This window comes from Papilio machaon, chromosome 19 (assembly GCF_912999745.1).
Source record: "Papilio machaon chromosome 19, ilPapMach1.1, whole genome shotgun sequence".
Classification (NCBI taxonomy): domain Eukaryota; kingdom Metazoa; phylum Arthropoda; class Insecta; order Lepidoptera; family Papilionidae; genus Papilio; species Papilio machaon.
This window is the reverse complement of record NC_060004.1, coordinates 1,034,161-1,054,399: the sequence shown is the minus strand read 5'-3', so window position 1 is coordinate 1,054,399 and position 20,239 is coordinate 1,034,161. Positions and strand designations below refer to the sequence as shown.

At 43.8% G+C, this 20,239-nt stretch overlaps 2 protein-coding genes across 2 annotated transcripts; one reads left to right on the top strand and one right to left on the bottom strand.

Annotated features, from left to right (window-relative positions):
- Positions 1 to 1,630: 1,630 nt before the first annotated feature.
- On the bottom strand, positions 1,631 to 9,665 carry LOC106708280 (putative tRNA pseudouridine synthase Pus10). Its single transcript, XM_045682529.1, has 11 exons — positions 9,489 to 9,665; positions 9,031 to 9,230; positions 8,093 to 8,202; positions 7,315 to 7,454; positions 6,444 to 6,673; positions 4,898 to 5,011; positions 4,528 to 4,630; positions 3,763 to 3,869; positions 3,503 to 3,596; positions 2,343 to 2,532; positions 1,631 to 1,812 (listed from the first exon to the last, which is right to left on the bottom strand). The coding sequence occupies exons 1-11, from the start codon at positions 9,609 to 9,611 to the stop codon at positions 1,631 to 1,633; spliced, it is 1,593 nt and encodes a 530-aa protein (XP_045538485.1). The 5' UTR covers positions 9,612 to 9,665.
- Positions 9,666 to 10,140: 475 nt separating this feature from the next.
- Positions 10,141 to 17,070, top strand: LOC106708352 (sorting and assembly machinery component 50 homolog A). Its single transcript, XM_045682514.1, has 12 exons — positions 10,141 to 10,216; positions 10,576 to 10,692; positions 10,817 to 10,939; positions 11,205 to 11,300; positions 11,714 to 11,798; positions 12,100 to 12,229; positions 12,695 to 12,800; positions 12,994 to 13,081; positions 13,349 to 13,536; positions 13,616 to 13,768; positions 13,885 to 14,005; positions 14,085 to 17,070. The coding sequence occupies exons 1-12, from the start codon at positions 10,196 to 10,198 to the stop codon at positions 14,264 to 14,266; spliced, it is 1,410 nt and encodes a 469-aa protein (XP_045538470.1). The 5' UTR covers positions 10,141 to 10,195; the 3' UTR covers positions 14,267 to 17,070.
- The last annotated feature ends 3,169 nt before the right edge of the window (positions 17,071 to 20,239 follow it).

The following is a 20,239-nucleotide window of genomic DNA, read 5'->3' as shown; positions in this document are numbered from 1 at the left end:
TGTAGTGAGATTAAAGTTAAATAACCAAATGTAGACATTTTTTTTGTATAATTATAAAACAATACAAAAAAGTTTAATAATTAATTCTTCATAAATAGTGTCAATAGTATGGATGTTCAATATTTTATTTTGGCGCCAATTATTGACAGTATTATAAAATGTAAATATTTATAAGTTTAGTGATTCTTTTTTTCTGTAAATCCTTTTTTACACCTGCGCGTTTGATATAATTATTGCTGTCAAATCAAATCATTGATCTTTGAATAGTTTTACATTTTCATGTGCTCGTATCTTTTTTATAGTCTAATAACCTTACGCTATGGGGACGTCTAGCGTTGCCAGGCGTCCAGATAAAGCCGGACATAGGTAGGCTTTTTACATTTCCCAAACGAGAGTGTACCTATTAATACTGAGACAAAATTCTAAATAATACGGGTTGTCCGACCTTTCTACCCAAATGTCCGGCCAAACTGGCTGGTCTGTCCGGCTAGTAGGTTTGACGACCTGGCAACCCTAGGGACGTAAAACTTAGTTATGATAGCTCACTAGCGACCTTTTGACAATCATTAAAGTGTCAAGTGCAAGATCGTTATCAATGTCTTTTGTCATTTTCTATGCTTGTATAGGTTTTTTAATATTTTCTGTCAAACTAAAGACGATAGCAGCGTCTTTCTCACCGGGCACAGATACCTTTTATATCTAGAAAATAATTATTTTAAATATGAATCTGTTAAGTATTTTGTGTGACTAAAAATATCTTATCTGTGTCAGTATTAAAGATACCATTTTGTATATATTAGAATTATCTGTATTATTTAGTTATTAACTGTCCACATAGTTTGCAAATAAACTAAACGTTAGTAACGCAACTTGATTGTTCTAATGTCTAGTCAGGACAGGGTGTAAATAAATTATAAATATAAATTGGTCTTTTATTTTTAACTAGCTTTTACCCGCGACTCCGTCCGCGCGGAATAAAAAATAGAAAACGGGGTAAAAATTATCCTATGTCCGTTTCCTGGTTCTAAGCTACCTGCCCGCCAATTTTCAGTCAAATCGATTCAGCCGTTCTTGAGTTATAAATAGTGTAACTAACACGACTTTCTTTTATATATATAGATTTAAATGAATAGAGAAGTGACGTAACACGAGTTTCAGGTAAAATTATTATTATTACTGAGTGTTGAAATAATTATATTTTACCTTAGAATGACCTTGGATTTTTGTACCAAATAAGTAACTCTTGTATAATTAATATTTTATTTTATACTTCATATCCTTAAATTACTTAATATCGGATAAATGAAATATTGGATAATTTAAAATATTATTTTATTTATCTCAGAACACCAATAGTTATTTTTTTATTAAAATTATTAGAAGATTTTTTTATTTCACTAATAATTCTTATTATTCGAGGTATGTTGGGGGAAAAAGCTTGTGTTAGGATATGGTTCACGGCAATAATTGATTCTGACCGCTAGATCTGTAATTCGAACCTCTAACAATTAGGATATTAGCGCTTGAATCAACTACAGTGTACAAAATATTTTTTTTTACCATATTGTAATTGTTAATTGTGATCAAAATGTAGGAAAATTAAACTAGTAATAAATTTGTAAAATATTTATTATTCATGTTCGGGCGGCCATGCGAGGTGGACTGCGGTGACATCGAGCGCGAGCAAGTCAGCGCGCGCGCCGAGCACGTGCGCGAGCGCGGGTCGCGTTCGCCCCAACTCGCCGTGCACCCACTCCTTTACGTACGTACCCGCTGACGTGCGCACGCGCAACAACAACAGCTGCGGGTAACCTGCGCATTGATTTAACACGTTCAGTGCTACAAACTCAGTTTGCCAGTTTAATTGAATAATTGTAGTGGCTTTGAAAGTGTTAATAATTTTTTTTTTATGTTAATTGATGTGAAACATCTATAGGATCACTTGTAAACCTAATCGTTGGCGTGGCGACGCTTGCCGTGGCGACGGGTCGCCAAGCTATACTGAGGTATATATATATATATATATATATATATATATATATATATATATATATATATATATATATATATGTATACCTTTATAAATATTTAATATTTTATGCATATTACTTGTACACAAACGATGTTTCACATCTGCCAGGCGTCCCATGACGGCTCACATATTTTTTTTAATGATAGAATAATGCGAATGTTTCTATGTATGTATGGATGTTTATTAGTAATTATTTCCACAACAGTTGCACGGATCTGGCTGAAATTCGGCATAGATAGTCTGAAAGAACACATAGACTACTAATTAAGTTTTTTTAGATGGATCGTTTTTAAAATGTTATATTACACACCCGGTACTTTACTAGCGTGGACTTCAATGATGTGTCGTGTCCTAGTGAGCAGAGGTCTCCTGTGCAGTACGCGAATTGGCGTTGCCTGGGATATCTCTATCCTGGCTTCATCACCTTCAGCCGTGTTACGATATGTATTGATACGTTCTATATCTACATCTGTCACTGTCACAGGTGTAACTGGATCTATCTGTATAGTCGAATTCAATGGAAAAATTATATTTAATAATGTCACTGGCTGACGATTTCATTTGTTGTCTATGGATTTATTTTGTAATGTTTCAGTTGTTTAAATACGAAATCTATGATTATCTTGCTAATATTATAAACTAGCTTTTACCCGCGACTCCGTCCGCGCGGAATAAAAAATAGAAAACGGGGTAAAAATTATCCTATGTCCGTTTCCCGGTTCTAAGCTACCTGACCACCAATTTTCAGTCAAATCGATTCAGCCGTTCTTGAGTTATAAATAGTGTAACTAACACGACTTTCTTTTATATGTATAAGATGTGAATGTTTAGAAAGATGGATGTTTGTTTGAAGGTATCTTAGGAACGGTTCAACGGATCTTGATGAAATTTGACACAGATGTAGAATATAGTCTGGAAGACTACATAGGCTACTAATAAAGTTTATTTTTAATTCCGCGCGGACGGAGCCGCGGGCGACTGTTAGCAGAATTATAAAGGTAAAATTTTTAAGATAGATTTTTTATCATTTCTTTTTTAATTATATATTATTAATAGTAAATTATTAATAAGTACAACCAAAGTTTCATATTATTTAATAGCAACTGATAAAAAAAAAAAACTTTTACTTTTGTCTGAACAAATAAAAGAAAAAAAATTATTAATTATAATATTTGCGACAATTATCTTATTATATTAAAAGTATAGACATTATGAGGTCTTAAGTTCGAAACCATAACAGCTTTGAAGCTTTAATCATATGTTCAAAGTATTTTAAAATACTGTGAAGGAAAACATCGTGATGCTGCACACATCTGAAAAGAAATTCAATGACATGTGTGAAGTTAACCCGCACTTGACCTGGTTGACTATGGCCTAGTCACCCTTAACTTAGTGTAGACTCTGAGACCCTTAGTGGGGACCTTTAGTGACCTGATGATGAGTTTCAAAATAAGCTAAGTAATAACTCACCTGATCAAATTCCGAATGCGTGAGTTTAATACAAATGGCTTCGTAAGTTTTCGTTTTAGTTTCTTCACCTTTCTTTAACAGTATCAGATCATCTCTGCACAGAAACAAGTGTTAATTTCTAATAAACAAAAGTCTTAGACCACTTTTCCACTAAGAGTCTAGTCGCGTGCGACTTTCATTTTTTATAACAGTAGTATAGTCGCATAACTATTCGCTTAGTGGAAAAGCATTTTAAATACAATCTGTAATTATAGACTTACTTAACAATAGGCACTAATTTTTTGACTATGACGTCACCGCCGCTGGCTATCAATTTGCAGGCCTTCTCTAGTTCCTCTGTCGTTAACTGCCTTTGGGGGTCTGTGATCTGTTTAATATAGATTCATATACAAGAAGAACAAGTAAAGACAAAACTAAGCAGTAGTATAGTTCTTTTCAAATATCTTGGCGGTCCAAAGTCACGCGCTGCGTAGTGCCCTTCTCTCACATCGCACTGCGGTCTAACACGCCTAACATTGTGTTCTGCACAGACTTGTGTAAAGTTAAGGTCAACCAAGATATCAGAAAACGACTACTATATAAGAGTTAATTGGGGTCATGACCCCAATTAACTCTTATATTACCATTAGTTATGTTTCTAAGTTCATGAACTTAGAAACATAACTAATCAAACAAAATCGGTACAGAACTTAAGGTAAAAATCTACTAGTTTTCTAGTTATTTAAAAAAAAAATCTAAAAAAAGGGACCCATCTGCAAGCACTTCCTTTCGGTTAAAATATTTTTTATCAAAATCGGACCACCAGGGGCGGAGTTCCGCAGTAAAACACATAAAAAAATACAGTCGAATTGATAACCTCCTTCTTTTTGAAGTCGGTTAAAAAGTATTCCTAACTATAGTTTGACTTTAGTTTTTATTCGCCTATCTATTACTTCCTAAATTTTCATAGTATGTAACATGATCAGTATCTGTGCATTATATTAAAATAAAGAAATTTAGATATGAAGTATTCGACGATGGATCACCTCAATAGCAAAAGGTCGACCTTGTCCGAGACAACGCACGTCGACGTCCTCGCGACCAGCTGCTATCAACTTCAGTCGTCTCTCCGCTTCCGCCTCTGACATACTATAATTAATACGCAGCCTTTAAACACCATTTCCACTATCCTAACCGCGCGACAATATTAAGCAACCTCTATTTCTATGGCAAATAAGTTAAATCCCATTTCCACTAAAGTGTTTAGCTGCGGGACTTGTATTTATATATCAGTCGCGCGACAAGACGCTCAGTGGAAAACATGTTTTATTCTGACTCAAAAAAACTTCTCATTTTTCTTAAGAATATCAATTAAATGTATTTAAAAATTTAATTTCCTTTAGACTTAGATCTTACCCATATAAATCAGCAATAGGCTGGAAGATAATCTCCTGAACAGACGAAGGCATCACTCTCCGTCCTGACAATATCCATGGAGTCTGCGGCAAATCTCGACTTAGCTTTATATATCTGTAAATAGTAACACTACATCGGTCGGTCAAGCTGATTAAGCTACATGAAGTCACGGACTTAAAGTAAGAATAGTTGGCACACAGAAAACAAAAATACTCTTATTCAGAACGTGCCAACTCAACATTACACTCCTAACATCGCGCAATAAGGTTTATGAACACCTTTGAAGATGATAAAAAATATGGATCTAACCAAAAAAACTTAGACAATGTTTCAATTATATGTTAACTTAAACATATGTCGACACTTTTATCATCCGCTGATATTAGACATTACCAGAAATCAAGATTGTTTAAATACGACTATGCGTAAGCTCCTGAAATGCGATCTCGACAAATAAATAACAAAGTTTTTTTATATATCAAAGCTTCCAAACGAGCAAACAGACAACCGAATTCGCCGAAATAGCGAAACAACGCAGATATTTTACCTACGGAGACGGGAACGTACAGAAAGAGGATATTTGCCCTTCCTATGCGTCCCCTCTTACGCCAAATCCAATCCTTTCCTAATAAGAAAAGGGTGGGAAGGGAAAGATGACTAAAATTAGGCCTCCGGCACCACACTCATCATACGTAACGCGGAATTGACACTTGACGTCTGTCTTCTGTGTGATCGTGGTACTGCTCTGGTCTACCCGGCACATTTGGGCACCTAACAAATATTGTTCTTGCGGGATTTACTACTCTTAAAGTATTCATACTGGAAGCAGTTTTATTCATAGATATTTAAAGGTAAAACAAGTCTTTTATAACCACATTAACAGTAACATCTATAATATCCACCGGCGGTCAAAAGGTTAAAACATGTTTAACTAAAGAGTATCAAAATGTATTTTTATGGAGTAATACAATATTAAATTATGATATAGTCCAGTCGCGGAGCACGAAGAATTTCGTACAATGACCTCTTTACCTAGTGACAGTGGTCATAAACATTTTTGTATTTAGTGCGGTTTACATGAATTATTTGAAGGAGAAAGAAAATTTACCAACTTAAAAAAACTTTAAATATAGTTATTATTATATAATATATAAACTATTATTATTATATAAATTATTTATTTAGATTTTATATTACAAGTAATAAAAATCTTAACAAGAAAAAAAAAATCTTAATAATCTTAATTCGGCATAAAAAAATAAAAAATCAGAATCCGATTCCTTTGTAACAGAGTAACTGCTTTCCGAAGACGTCTCGCCTGTCACATTTATTACAAAAGAATAAACCTTATAGTCTCCAGTAAAAGGTTTACAATCCCTCAGGACGGCGGCCATTGTATTTGTGCGAGCGAGACTAATTGTATTTACGCGGGAGTGACACAGACAGGTAATGACAGTTAAATGTACGAAATTTTTCGTGCTCCGCGACTGGACTTTAGAAAGAATTACTTAGATAGTTTACTAGTTAAATAATCAATACAACTTACCTTCCTCCAAGATACAAAGGTGAGTGAGTACAAACAACACTGACACATTTAACAGCAGTATCAACAGACGCCATACAACAGCTCTCGCTGGCCGCTTTAAGCGCTTCAACAGTAACGTTCTCTAGCGCTTGCTCCACTACACGTCTAGTGAACTCTGTAGCAAAGCGCCTGTGTTGCTGACGGCGTGACTCGAACAATGGCGCAGCTATTTTTTTAAGTATTTCTAATTCCTAATTGATTTAAATATAAATGTAATAATATATGTTTATTGTCACATTTAAATATAAAAAAATAAGCATGTTAAGTATAATATTAAATAACGGTAGAAGCAATAAAATATTTTGGAAAATCAAACTGTCTTATTTGGTTACAAAAAAAAATTGTTTTATATTTTGGGTTGACTTTAACGCGTGGTTTGTCTGTGGTTAAAATTAACATTACATTAATTAGTAGCCTACGTGTTCTTCCAGACTATGTTCTACACATATGAAAAACATCAAGATCCGTTGAGTTGTTCCGGAGATACCTTCCAACAACTACCATCCATCCATCCATCTAAAGTTTCGCATTTTAATATTAGTAAGATTTATTTTATTGTCCCGCAAGATGGACCGATGATCTGGTCAAGGTTGCGGGAGTACCCTGGATGCGGGTTGCACAGTATCGATCATTGTGGCAATCTTTGGGGGAGGCCTATGCCCAGCAGTGGGCGAAACGAGGCTGAATGGATGGATGGATAAATAGATAAATAAATAAATTATTACTAACAAACATTTAATTTTGAATATATCCAACCTGCTACTTAGTGTACCGATTTTTTATTATAATGTTTTGTGTGGATAATTACAAATCTAATTATTATTATTATTACCTGTAAATCATCTAAATAGTCATAATTGAATGTTATCAACAATGGCGATATTGCACCAGAGTCCAATTTCTTCTCAATGACGGGTGCTAATTTTGTACCGAAAGACCATTTCCATGCTTCTTTTAAAGGTGTCACAATATCTGAGGAAAGTTAATATTTTCAATTGATATGCATTAAACAAAATACACATTTATATATCGACGCTGGAAAGCATAAACGCTGTAATCCTTGAAATCGCGAATATGTTTTTCACACGTTAATAATTTCAACCATTATCAAAGGATAATGATTTTATTATAGGTTAGCACAAACTACACAACATTGCTAAATACCGCATGCTTGTAGGTGTATCAGCTCACGAGTTATCATTTTTTGTCTCTCCTGTAAAGTTCATACTTTCGGGGTTACAGCGTTTACGCTTTCCAGCGTCGATATGTAAATGTAATTTTTTACTGAAGTAAAAGGGCTTATGGTGCCTAATTTCCTATATACTATTCCTATAAACTTTAAGAGCCTTTCCTGAAAAGTTGTTAATTTGCACATTGGCCCTTACGTTATTCCTAAGAGCCATTGATACATGTCCTCTGAAGGGCTCGGGGCCTTTTTTTTTCTTTAAAAAAAAAATAAATAAAATAAAGGGCTCGGGGCCTACCCTAAGTTAAGGGTGACTAGGCCATAGCCAACCACATTAGCCCAGTGTGAATTGGTTGACCATAAAGAAGACTAGAAAGACTATAAATACTACAAAGCAGTTAAAGACTTATATAAATATACTTACTGCTATCATAATTAGGTATTTCATTTTCGAGACGCAACGCCATAGCTCTTTCACGAAGTATAGTTGCAATTGGTGACGACAATGCACATGCAAATGTATTACTTGTATATCTGTAAATGGAAAAATAATTCGAAAAATATAATCAAGAAATATTATTTAAAAAAAAATCATGTTAACAGTTGTTGTTACATAGTTGTAGTCTTGTATAGTTGTGATTAACTTTATTTCAACTATAAATGAAATAAAACACTATAAAAAAGTACAAAACACTACCATCTTAATATATAAAATTCTTGTGTCAAAGTTTTCGTTCCCGTACTTCTCCGAAACGGCTTGACCAATTCTCATGAAATTTTGTGAGCATATTCAGTAGGTCTGAGAATCGGCCAACATCTATTTTTCATTTTTTTTTAACTGCGCGCGGTCAGAGTCGCGGGCGACTGCTAGTTGTTCTATAATTTTTTATACAAAAAACCGTTATGTTAGTGATGAGCAGTCAGTGACTTCTTCCATGTGGAATTATAAGAAGGCTGGTAATAAATATAGCTTATGTCACACAGGGATAATGTAGCTAACCAATAGTGAAGGAATTTTTCAAATCAGTTCACTGCAAACAAACAAATCTTTTCTCTTCAATAATCTATCTATATATATATATAAAAGAAAGTCGTGTTAGTTACACTATTTATAACTCAAGATCGGTCGAACTGATTTAGCTGAAAATTGATGGGGAGGTAGCTTAGAACTAGGAGATGGACATAGGAACTTTTTTGTTTTGTGGGCATTTTTTTTATTCCGCGCGGACGGAGTCGCGGGTAAAATCTAGTATTAGTATAGATTATAGGAAGCAATTTTTAAACCTAAGTTATATTATTTATTTTTATTATAAAAATTACAAAAATAAAACACTCAAAACAAAAAAAAAATTACATCCTTACTTTTTCCTCTCCAGGACTTCTTTGACCATACTAAAGCTGTCGTCCCATGTTTCTTCCTGTAATATACCAAGGCATATCACACAAACACTTAGTTTTATCTTCTTAGCTGGCGGTGCACTGTCGGAGTCTGCTGTTGTCACTTTATTAGCATCATCAGGAGGCTGTTCATTTTCTAAAACTGCTGTCTTTTCTTCTTTATACTGAAAATTATAACAAATCTGTTACAGAATTAATATGAAAATATGTATAATAAGTGATAATCAAAGATGTCCTTAAGCATTGTAAGTTATGACTTCAAAACAAAATTGTGAAACATGTTCTACACACATATATCACTGAATCCCTAAATAAAACTTTGTTATGTTGTTATTTTACTGTTGTTATTAGACATTTGTACTCGTTTCAGTCAGTTCAAACATGTAAGTTTTTAAATAAAAGTACTTTTAAAGCTACTTCACCCTTTGAGCAGATTTCTTCACATCTTCGTAGACTGTAGAGCTTTTCAATCCCAAGTATCTCAAACTACACGAGTCGCAGCATCCTGCTTGTTTACAAACGTTGAAAATATTCTTATCATCCATTATGAATTCAAAAAAGTATAATATGTGTTAACATAACCAACAAAACACCGCAAGGTTTGTTTATTAAATTAAATGTCAACTTGACATTGATTTTGATACGTTTCACTACAAAGATACAAATTGTACATTTTTGAAATTCTTATATATACTTACGAATTACGATATGACTACAATTATTTACATTATTTTTGATTTCTAAATTTGTTACAAGCATTGTCAATCAACTTAATTTTATTTATTTTTCGATAACTTTCTCCAAAATTCATCGAAACGTTCCGTTTCACTGGAATTGCAAAAAATTGCTAGCTTTAAATAATATTCGATCAGCTGATTATATTAAATAAATATTGGGACACATTTAAAATATTCAATTTAAAATACCACCTAGGCGATGTAAATTGCGTAACTAAATGAAATACATAATACTATTTAAAGCGATCAGAAAAAATAATTATTTTAATATTGTTTTTTCCCTAGCCGTCAGCTGTCAAAATTGTATTTTTATGTAATTCAAAACAATATACATTTCCTTTCAAAATTAAACATAAAAAGTACCTCGGGCACCATATAGTAAAACATAAATAATGGGAACTGTTCACGCTAAGGTATTTGTTATACGATTTCTGATATTTGTATTATCAAGTTTAAGTTGAAGGTTTACTTCAAAAGTTAAGGTTAGAAATATTATTTTATGATTCCTCTTAGACTAAACCATGTAAAACGGAACTCTGGTTGTAAAGCCAAGACTAATAGAACTTTGCATTTCTTATTGGGATATAAGCAAATCATTTAAAATATAATTAAAGATCAAGAAGAAGAAGAATACGAAAGAAGATAAGTTTCATTTTAGAGAGAACCTCAGTGACAAGTATTTAGATAGTGGACAGTTATAAGAATTATTTACTCTTTTTTATGAGGTTATTATAACAAATTGTATTTTTTTAAATTTTCTTCGTAATTTCAGTCTAGACCAAGTGAAGCCTTTGGAGAGGTGGGGACAGAGCTTTTGGGTCTGGAAGATCCTATTGATTTTGAAGATGAGCCTGTCTCCAAGCCCAGTATACAGCTTAATGGAGTTCGGGTAAGAATACAAGCAAATATTATTACAACCTATATTAATAATAGGATTTAGGCCCTAAGCCTCTATTACTATGGGTATAAGATATAATTTCCAGTTAATAGATATTGTCTTGTGTAAATTTCAGGCCCGTGTAGACCGAGTACATGTGGACGGACTCAGTAGGACCAAAGATGATATTGTGCGCAGCGCAGTTGATGATCTATTCCACGCTACCGACTTTGAAGATGTTATACTACGGGCACATAAAGTGAGTTGTTATTTGAGTTTGAGTTGAGTAATCTATCTATCTATGTATCTATTCAGCCTTGTAATGCCCACTGCTGTGCATAGGCCTCCCCCAAAGATCGCCATGATGATCAGTCCTGTGCAACCCGCATCCAGGATAATAAATACAAATAAAACACTGCCAAAACTTTTTACCTTATAATACATATTATGAATTATTGTTTATTGTTTTAGAATTCATCTAAAATGTGTTTTCCCACTGTTACGGATTAGTTTAAATTTATCAGGTACGAAAAGCCCTGGATGCGACTGGCTGTTTCCGTGAGATCGGCGTATACATCGACGTATCCTCAGGACCGGGGGCAACTCCTGAAGGACTTGAGGTATCCATTGTTTTATAAATTGATGCCTAAACAATTATTAATTTATCACAATACTTGCGGAAGCTCATTCAGTCAGTCTAGACATACTTTATACACATACTTTCTAGTGATTGAATCCCATTAAATTCCAGCCAACCTTTTTGCTGCCAACCGTTTTGGCGATTACTGGAACAAATGCGAATTTGTAGACGGACAAACGAAATTTTTTTTTAATGAATTTTCATTAAAATCATTGCAAATACATCATGTTCTCAAATTTTTCTTTCTATACTACATATAGACAGGTCAATTTTTTTTAATTGTGTAGATAGAAAGATATTCTAGTACATATTGTACACTGTATTGAAGTTTTATCCTCTAAAGCACTATAAAATATCTGTAAATATTTATACTTGTAAAAATTTATTTTTCAGGTAACTTTTAATGTAAAAGAGCTATCGCGTATTGTAGGCGGTATAAATACGACTGTCAGCGAGAATGAAGGAAACTTGGTTATAGGTGAGTACATTTTTTATTAGATATAAGAAATATGAATACTGTAGTCTTCTAAGTTCCGTTAAATCAATATTTGATGTACTGTGTTCTAAGTTAATTAACTAAATTTTGAATGTGAGGAGTCACTGATCTTTATATTCTACTAGAAAGGCAACACTGATATGACTGACGTAACATTGTAACGACGTTCTATTGACGTGATTATAAAAAAAATGAAAAAAAAAAAATTATGCCCGCCTTTACAAAGTTCCGTTGGATTTTGATGAAATGTCAAATGTGACCTATTAAAATGGTCCACGTATAGGTATAAAGATGCCGAATGTAGCCGGTCGTGGAGAGCGCGTGCAGGCTGAGTACAGCCTGGGACATCGCAGCACCTCCAACTTTAGTGTGACCGCTGCTAAGCCATTCCCACGCAGTCAGCTTACACCTGTGTGAGTACAGTAGAGGATATATATTTCCTACCCTTAGGATATAACATACATTAGAGTGTCCGTGGCTCTGGGGTTAAACACTTGACTTGCAATTTGCAGGTCCTGGTTTCGTATCCCGTCATGTACCAATGTGTTTTTCTATTTACATATGTATATTTATCCGACGTTCTTATAGTGAAGGAAAACATCATGATGCTGCACATATCTGAGAAGAAATTCAATTATATTTGTGAAGTCAACCCACACTCGACCAGCGTGGTTGACTATGGCCTAGTCACCCCTAACTTGGGCTTACTTTAGGCTCCGAGCCCTTCAGAGGAGACTTATAGTGTGCCAAATTATGATAGTTTGAAATACGATATTCTATACTAAGTGGGAAGGGAAATTAATTCTTTAAATATACAAATTTTATGTTCAATAATAACCTTAGGGTTGTAATAGCATGCAGTTTCTGTTATTTATCAGTGTATCAGCGTCAGTATACCAGCAGAACCATGAGTATCCGTGGTCAGGGTATCGGCTGCTGGATCGTGGTCTTCTACTCGACCTCGCCTTCAACACCTCGCCCTCGGTGAGATCTTTTATTACGAAACATTTTTTGGTTAAAAGTGTGTTCGATTGAAAAAACATTCACAAATTAATTGTTATTTTTCGTTTTAAAATGTTGAAAAATCTAATTAATAAATATGTTGGGATAGTTTATTTTAAATCATATCTTACATATTTTATGTAAAAAAGGGAAAGTACATTTTATTTTTATTCAGACCAAACACAGCATTCAGTGGGAAGGTTTGGTGCGAGAGACGTCGGTGCTCAGCAAAACTACAAGCTTCAAAGTGCGCGAGAGTAGTGGTAGGTATATTATAAATGCGAAAGCTTGATGAATGGATGTTTGTTTGAAGGTATCTCTAGAACTGTTCAACGGACAGTCTTAAAGAATACATGGTCTACTTACTGAGTTTTTTTTTTAATATCGTGCGGATGGTGTCGCGGGCGATAGCTAGTTTAAGATATAAAAGAGGATGGCTGCAATTGCTCTGACGGTCCATTTGAGGATATCGTTTATCGTTTTTATCGTGTTTATCCCAGCAGTTACCTCGTACAACATTAGTGTGTCAGGTCCTCAGATGAAGTCAGTGCTGCGGCACATAGTGAGCATAGACCACCGCGACGAGGCCGTGTTCCCGACACGCGGCGGCTGGCTGCAGTTCAGCAGCGCGCTGGCGGGACTCGGCGGTGGAGTCGCACATGTCCGTACAGAGCTGCAGGCTGAGGCTAACGGCACGCTGCCATACGCTGACAATGTGGCGAGTACATCCACAACCTTACTTACAGAGTAGAGGAAGTCAAGTGGAAACGGGGTTTAACTGTTGTATAAATGTGTAGGTGCTGCAGGGTACGTGTGCGGCGGGTGTGCTGCACGACGTGTTCGGTACGGAGCTGGCGGACCGCTTCTTCCTGGGCGGGCCTGCCACACTGCGGGGCTTCGCACAGCGCGGCGTCGGGCCCCGCGCTGACGGCCTCGCGCTCGGCGGCACCGTATGTATACTGCCCTCTCTCTGAACAAACATATTTACTTGTTACAATATGTTATTCTATATAACTTTCTGCAGTTTATTTCTACATTAAATAAATAAGTCTGTATGTATGTGTAGATGTACTGGGCGACGGGCGTGCACATGTACGCTCCGCTGCCGTTTGTGTCGTCGCGCGGCGGTCTGGCAGATCTCTTCCGCTCCCATCTCTTCCTCAACGCAGGCTGTCTCGCGCATCCGGGTACCGTTTATTATCTGACTAGTTTGATTGAAAATTTGTCATATAAGCGTTCTGTGACAGAGACACGTTTGTGTTACAGAGGAGGGTGAGTCTGTGGTGTCAGCGCTGTCGGAGGTGCGTGTGGCGGGAGGCTGCGGCGTGGCGCTGCGCCTGGGCCGTGTGGCGCGCGTAGAGCTCAACTACTGCGTGCCGCTCAGAGCCGCCGCGACTGACTGCGCCGCGCCCGGACTGCAGCTCGGCGTCGCCGCTCACTTCCTCTAGCCCCGCCCACAGGTACGTCGCGACTGACTGCGCCGCGCCCGGACTGCAGCTCGGCGTCGCCGCTCACTTCCTCTAGCCCCGCCCACAGGTACGTCGCGACTGACTGCGCCGCGCCCGGACTGCAGCTCGGCGTCGCCGCTCACTTCCTCTAGCCCCGCCCACAGGTACGTCGCGACTGACTGCGCCGCGCCCGGACTGCAGCTCGGCGTCGCCGCTCACTTCCTCTAGCCCCGCCCACAGGTACGTCGCGACTGACTGCGCCGCGCCCGGACTGCAGCTCGGCGTCGCCGCTCACTTCCTCTAGCCCCGCCCACAGGTACGTCGCGACTGACTGCGCCGCGCCCGGACTGCAGCTCGGCGTCGCCGCTCACTTCCTCTAGCCCCGCCCACAGGTACGTCGCGACTGACTGCGCCGCGCCCGGACTGCAGCTCGGCGTCGCCGCTCACTTCCTCTAGCCCCGCCCACAGGTACGTCGCGACTGACTGCGCCGCGCCCGGACTGCAGCTCGGCGTCGCCGCTCACTTCCTCTAGCCCCGCCCACAGGTACGTCGCGACTGACTGCGCCGCGCCCGGACTGCAGCTCGGCGTCGCCGCTCACTTCCTCTAGCCCCGCCCACAGGTACGTCGCGACACTAGCGCCGCGCCCGGACTGCAGCTCGGCGTCGCCGCTCACTTCCTCTAGCCCCGCCCACAGGTACGTCGCGACTGACTGCGCCGCGCCCGGACTGCAGCTCGGCGTCGCCGCTCACTTCCTCTAGCCCCGCCCACAGGTACGTCGCGACTGACTGCGCCGCGCCCGGACTGCAGCTCGGCGTCGCCGCTCACTTCCTCTAGCCCCGCCCACAGGTACGTCGCGACTGACTGCGCCGCGCCCGGACTGCAGCTCGGCGTCGCCGCTCACTTCCTCTAGCCCCGCCCACAGGTACGTCGCGACTGACTGCGCCGCGCCCGGACTGCAGCTCGGCGTCGCCGCTCACTTCCTCTAGCCCCGCCCACAGGTACGTCGCGACTGACTGCGCCGCGCCCGGACTGCAGCTCGGCGTCGCCGCTCACTTCCTCTAGCCCCGCCCACAGGTACGTCGCGACTGACTGCGCCGCGCCCGGACTGCAGCTCGGCGTCGCCGCTCACTTCCTCTAGCCCCGCCCACAGGTACGTCGCGACTGACTGCGCCGCGCCCGGACTGCAGCTCGGCGTCGCCGCTCACTTCCTCTAGCCCCGCCCACAGGTACGTCGCGACTGACTGCGCCGCGCCCGGACTGCAGCTCGGCGTCGCCGCTCACTTCCTCTAGCCCCGCCCACAGGTACGTCGCGACACTAGCGCCGCGCCCGGACTGCAGCTCGGCGTCGCCGCTCACTTCCTCTAGCCCCGCCCACAGGTACGTCGCGACTGACTGCGCCGCGCCCGGACTGCAGCTCGGCGTCGCCGCTCACTTCCTCTAGCCCCGCCCACAGGTACGTCGCGACTGACTGCGCCGCGCCCGGACTGCAGCTCGGCGTCGCCGCTCACTTCCTCTAGCCCCGCCCACAGGTACGTCGCGACTGACTGCGCCGCGCCCGGACTGCAGCTCGGCGTCGCCGCTCACTTCCTCTAGCCCCGCCCACAGGTACGTCGCGACACTAGCGCCGCGCCCGGACTGCAGCTCGGCGTCGCCGCTCACTTCCTCTAGCCCCGCCCACAGGTACGTCGCGACTGACTGCGCCGCGCCCGGACTGCAGCTCGGCGTCGCCGCTCACTTCCTCTAGCCCCGCCCACAGGTACGTCGCGACACTAGCGCCGCGCCCGGACTGCAGCTCGGCGTCGCCGCTCACTTCCTCTAGCCCCGCCCACAGGTACGTCGCGACTGACTGCGCCGCGCCCGGACTGCAGCTCGGCGTCGCCGCTCACTTCCTCTAGCCCCGCCCACAGGTACGTCGCGACTGACTGCGCCGCGCCCGGACTGCAGCTCGGCGTCGCCGCTCACTTCCTCTAGCCCCGCCCACAGGTACGTCGCGACCCTAGCGCCGCGCCCGGACTGCAGCTCGGCGTCGCCGCTCACTTCCTCTAGCCCCGCCCACAGGTACGTCGCGACTGACTGCGCCGCGCCCGGACTGCAGCTCGGCGTCGCCGCTCACTTCCTCTAGCCCCGCCCACAGGTACGTCGCGACACTAGCGCCGCGCCCGGACTGCAGCTCGGCGTCGCCGCTCACTTCCTCTAGCCCCGCCCACAGGTACGTCGCGACACTAGCGCCGCGCCCGGACTGCAGCTCGGCGTCGCCGCTCACTTCCTCTAGCCCCGCCCACAGGTACGTCGCGACACTAGCGCCGCGCCCGGACTGCAGCTCGGCGTCGCCGCTCACTTCCTCTAGCCCCGCCCACAGGTACGTCGCGACTGACTGCGCCGCGCCCGGACTGCAGCTCGGCGTCGCCGCTCACTTCCTCTAGCCCCGCCCACAGGTACGTCGCGACTGACTGCGCCGCGCCCGGACTGCAGCTCGGCGTCGCCGCTCACTTCCTCTAGCCCCGCCCACAGGTACGTCGCGACTGACTGCGCCGCGCCCGGACTGCAGCTCGGCGTCGCCGCTCACTTCCTCTAGCCCCGCCCACAGGTACGTCGCGACTGACTGCGCCGCGCCCGGACTGCAGCTCGGCGTCGCCGCTCACTTCCTCTAGCCCCGCCCACAGGTACGTCGCGACTGACTGCGCCGCGCCCGGACTGCAGCTCGGCGTCGCCGCTCACTTCCTCTAGCCCCGCCCACAGGTACGTCGCGACTGACTGCGCCGCGCCCGGACTGCAGCTCGGCGTCGCCGCTCACTTCCTCTAGCCCCGCTCACAGGTACGTCGCGACTGACTGCGCCGCGCCCGGACTGCAGCTCGGCGTCGCCGCTTACTTCCTCTAGCCCCGCCCACAGGTACGTCGCGACACTAGCGCCGCGCCCGGACTGCAGCTCGGCGTCGCCGCTCACTTCCTCTAGCCCCGCCCACAGGTACGTCGCGACACTAGCGCCGCGCCCGGACTGCAGCTCGGCGTCGCCGCTCACTTCCTCTAGCCCCGCCCACAGGTACGTCGCGACTGACTGCGCCGCGCCCGGACTGCAGCTCGGCGTCGCCGCTCACTTCCTCTAGCCCCGCCCACAGGTACGTCGCGACACTAGCGCCGCGCCCGGACTGCAGCTCGGCGTCGCCGCTCACTTCCTCTAGCCCCGCCCACAGGTACGTCGCGACTGACTGCGCCGCGCCCGGACTGCAGCTCGGCGTCGCCGCTCACTTCCTCTAGCCCCGCCCACAGGTACGTCGCGACTGACTGCGCCGCGCCCGGACTGCAGCTCGGCGTCGCCGCTCACTTCCTCTAGCCCCGCCCACAGGTACGTCGCGACTGACTGCGCCGCGCCCGGACTGCAGCTCGGCGTCGCCGCTCACTTCCTCTAGCCCCGCCCACAGGTACGTCGCGACTGACTGCGCCGCGCCCGGACTGCAGCTCGGCGTCGCCGCTCACTTCCTCTACCCCCGCCCACAGGTACGCCGCGACACTTGCGCCGCGCCCGGACTGCAGCTCGGCGTCGCCGCTCACTTCCTCTAGCCCCGCCCACAGGTACGTCGCGACACTAGCGCCGCGCCCGGACTGCAGCTCGGCGTCGCCGCTCACTTCCTCTAGCCCCGCCCACAGGTACGTCGCGACACTAGCGCCGCGCCCGGACTGCAGCTCGGCGTCGCCGCTCACTTCCTCTAGCCCCGCCCACAGGTACGTCGCGACTGACTGCGCCGCGCCCGGACTGCAGCTCGGCGTCGCCGCTCACTTCCGCTAGCCCCGCCCACAGGTACGTCGCGTCACTAGCGCCGCGCCCGGACTGCAGCTCGGCGTCGCCGCTCACTTCCTCTAGCCCCGCCCACAGGTACGTCGCGACTGACTGCGCCGCGCCCGGACTGCAGCTCGGCGTCGCCGCTCACTTCCTCTAGCCCCGCCCACAGGTACGTCGCGACTGACTGCGCCGCGCCCGGACTGCAGCTCGGCGTCGCCGCTCACTTCCTCTAGCCCCGCCCACAGGTACGTCGCGACTGACTGCGCCGCGCCCGGACTGCAGCTCGGCGTCGCCGCTCACTTCCTCTAGCCCCGCCCACAGGTACGTCGCGACTGACTGCGCCGCGCCCGGACTGCAGCTCGGCGTCGCCGCTCACTTCCTCTAGCCCCGCCCACAGGTACGTCGCGACTGACTGCGCCGCGCCCGGACTGCAGCTCGGCGTCGCCGCTCACTTCCTCTAGCCCCGCCCACAGGTACGTCGCGACTGACTGCGCCGCGCCCGGACTGCAGCTCGGCGTCGCCGCTCACTTCCTCTAGCCCCGCCCACAGGTACGTCGCGACTGACTGCGCCGCGCCCGGACTGCAGCTCGGCGTCGCCGCTCACTTCCTCTAGCCCCGCCCACAGGTACGTCGCGACACTAGCGCCGCGCCCGGACTGCAGCTCGGCGTCGCCGCTCACTTCCTCTAGCCCCGCCCACAGGTACGTCGCGACTGACTGCGCCGCGCCCGGACTGCAGCTCGGCGTCGCCGCTCACTTCCTCTAGCCCCGCCCACAGGTACGTCGCGACTGACTGCGCCGCGCCCGGACTGCAGCTCGGCGTCGCCGCTCACTTCCTCTAGCCCCGCCCACAGGTACGTCGCGACTGACTGCGCCGCGCCCGGACTGCAGCTCGGCGTCGCCGCTCACTTCCTCTAGCCCCGCCCACAGGTACGTCGCGACACTAGCGCCGCGCCCGGACGAAGAATTAATGTGATATAATACAATATGGATTGAGTGAACATAAGTGTGCCAGTATTAAGTAAGAGGAGCAGCTGGATATTTGGTTCTTGTCATCTTTGTTTATACGTTTTATTCTATATTGTACTTTTATTTATACTGTAAATTTATTTACAGAGTACGTCACAAGTACCTCAAGGCTGGTGTGAATGCGGATGCGACGTTATTTCAATTAGCGTGTTCAGTTGATGTCTTGTAAATTATTAGTGTATGATAAATAAATAGTTGACATAATGTTGTTTCAGTTGTTGTATTTTAATAAATTGTTCTAATTCCTAACACTGTTTTATTAACCATTAGCTGTGGCCCGCGACTCCGTCCGCGCGGAATTTAAAAATAACATAAGTACCCTGTGTTCTTCCAGACTATGATTTACATATGTGCCAAATTTAATCGATATTTCTGAAGATACCTTTTAACAAACATCCATCCATCCAAACATTCGCATTTATAATATCAGTTAGATGACCTTGAACTATTTTGTTATTCTATTGAATTCCACTGTCAAAAGATTTGTATTTAAACGAACTCTAAAGAAAAAAATGAATAAAAATTGAAAATAACATGCTCAACTCATAATTTTAGGGATAAACAACGAGGTAACAATTTTTCGCTACTAAACGAAGGTAAACGGATATTGAAATGAAACAAATTGATTGTTGGTTTAATTTTTATTTTGTTAAAACTACACAGCCTTATTATTAAGCGAGTCAAACATGGTAACATTTTAAAAGAAGGTTTTATAAGCAGTTGTTATTTTTACACGGCAATGAAAATAATTTACGGTCCATAAACATCACGCCTGTGAACTAGAAAGGTAGATAGAGAAGGTAATATGTTGAATTGTCCTGTAACGTACTACACAGAAATTTTTAATCACATGCTGACTTATTCTACGTATATGTCTAAAAAACATCAATTTTAAATGTAACCACTATTTCTAGATATAATACAAAATCGACATCTTAACGACTTCGAAAATAAGTACTTTTTCTTTATTTCATTTTTTTTTTCAATTATAAATATTAAGACCAAATAACACAAAAACTTTATAAAGTACGTATTTTATGGAAATGAAAGGAATGTTTTTTTTTTAATTCTAAATACGCACCGCATTTCTAATCTATATACAGGCTGATCAAAAAACCAACACTTCCTAAGTTTATTTTAAACGCCAATATTCCATTGATGGCAAC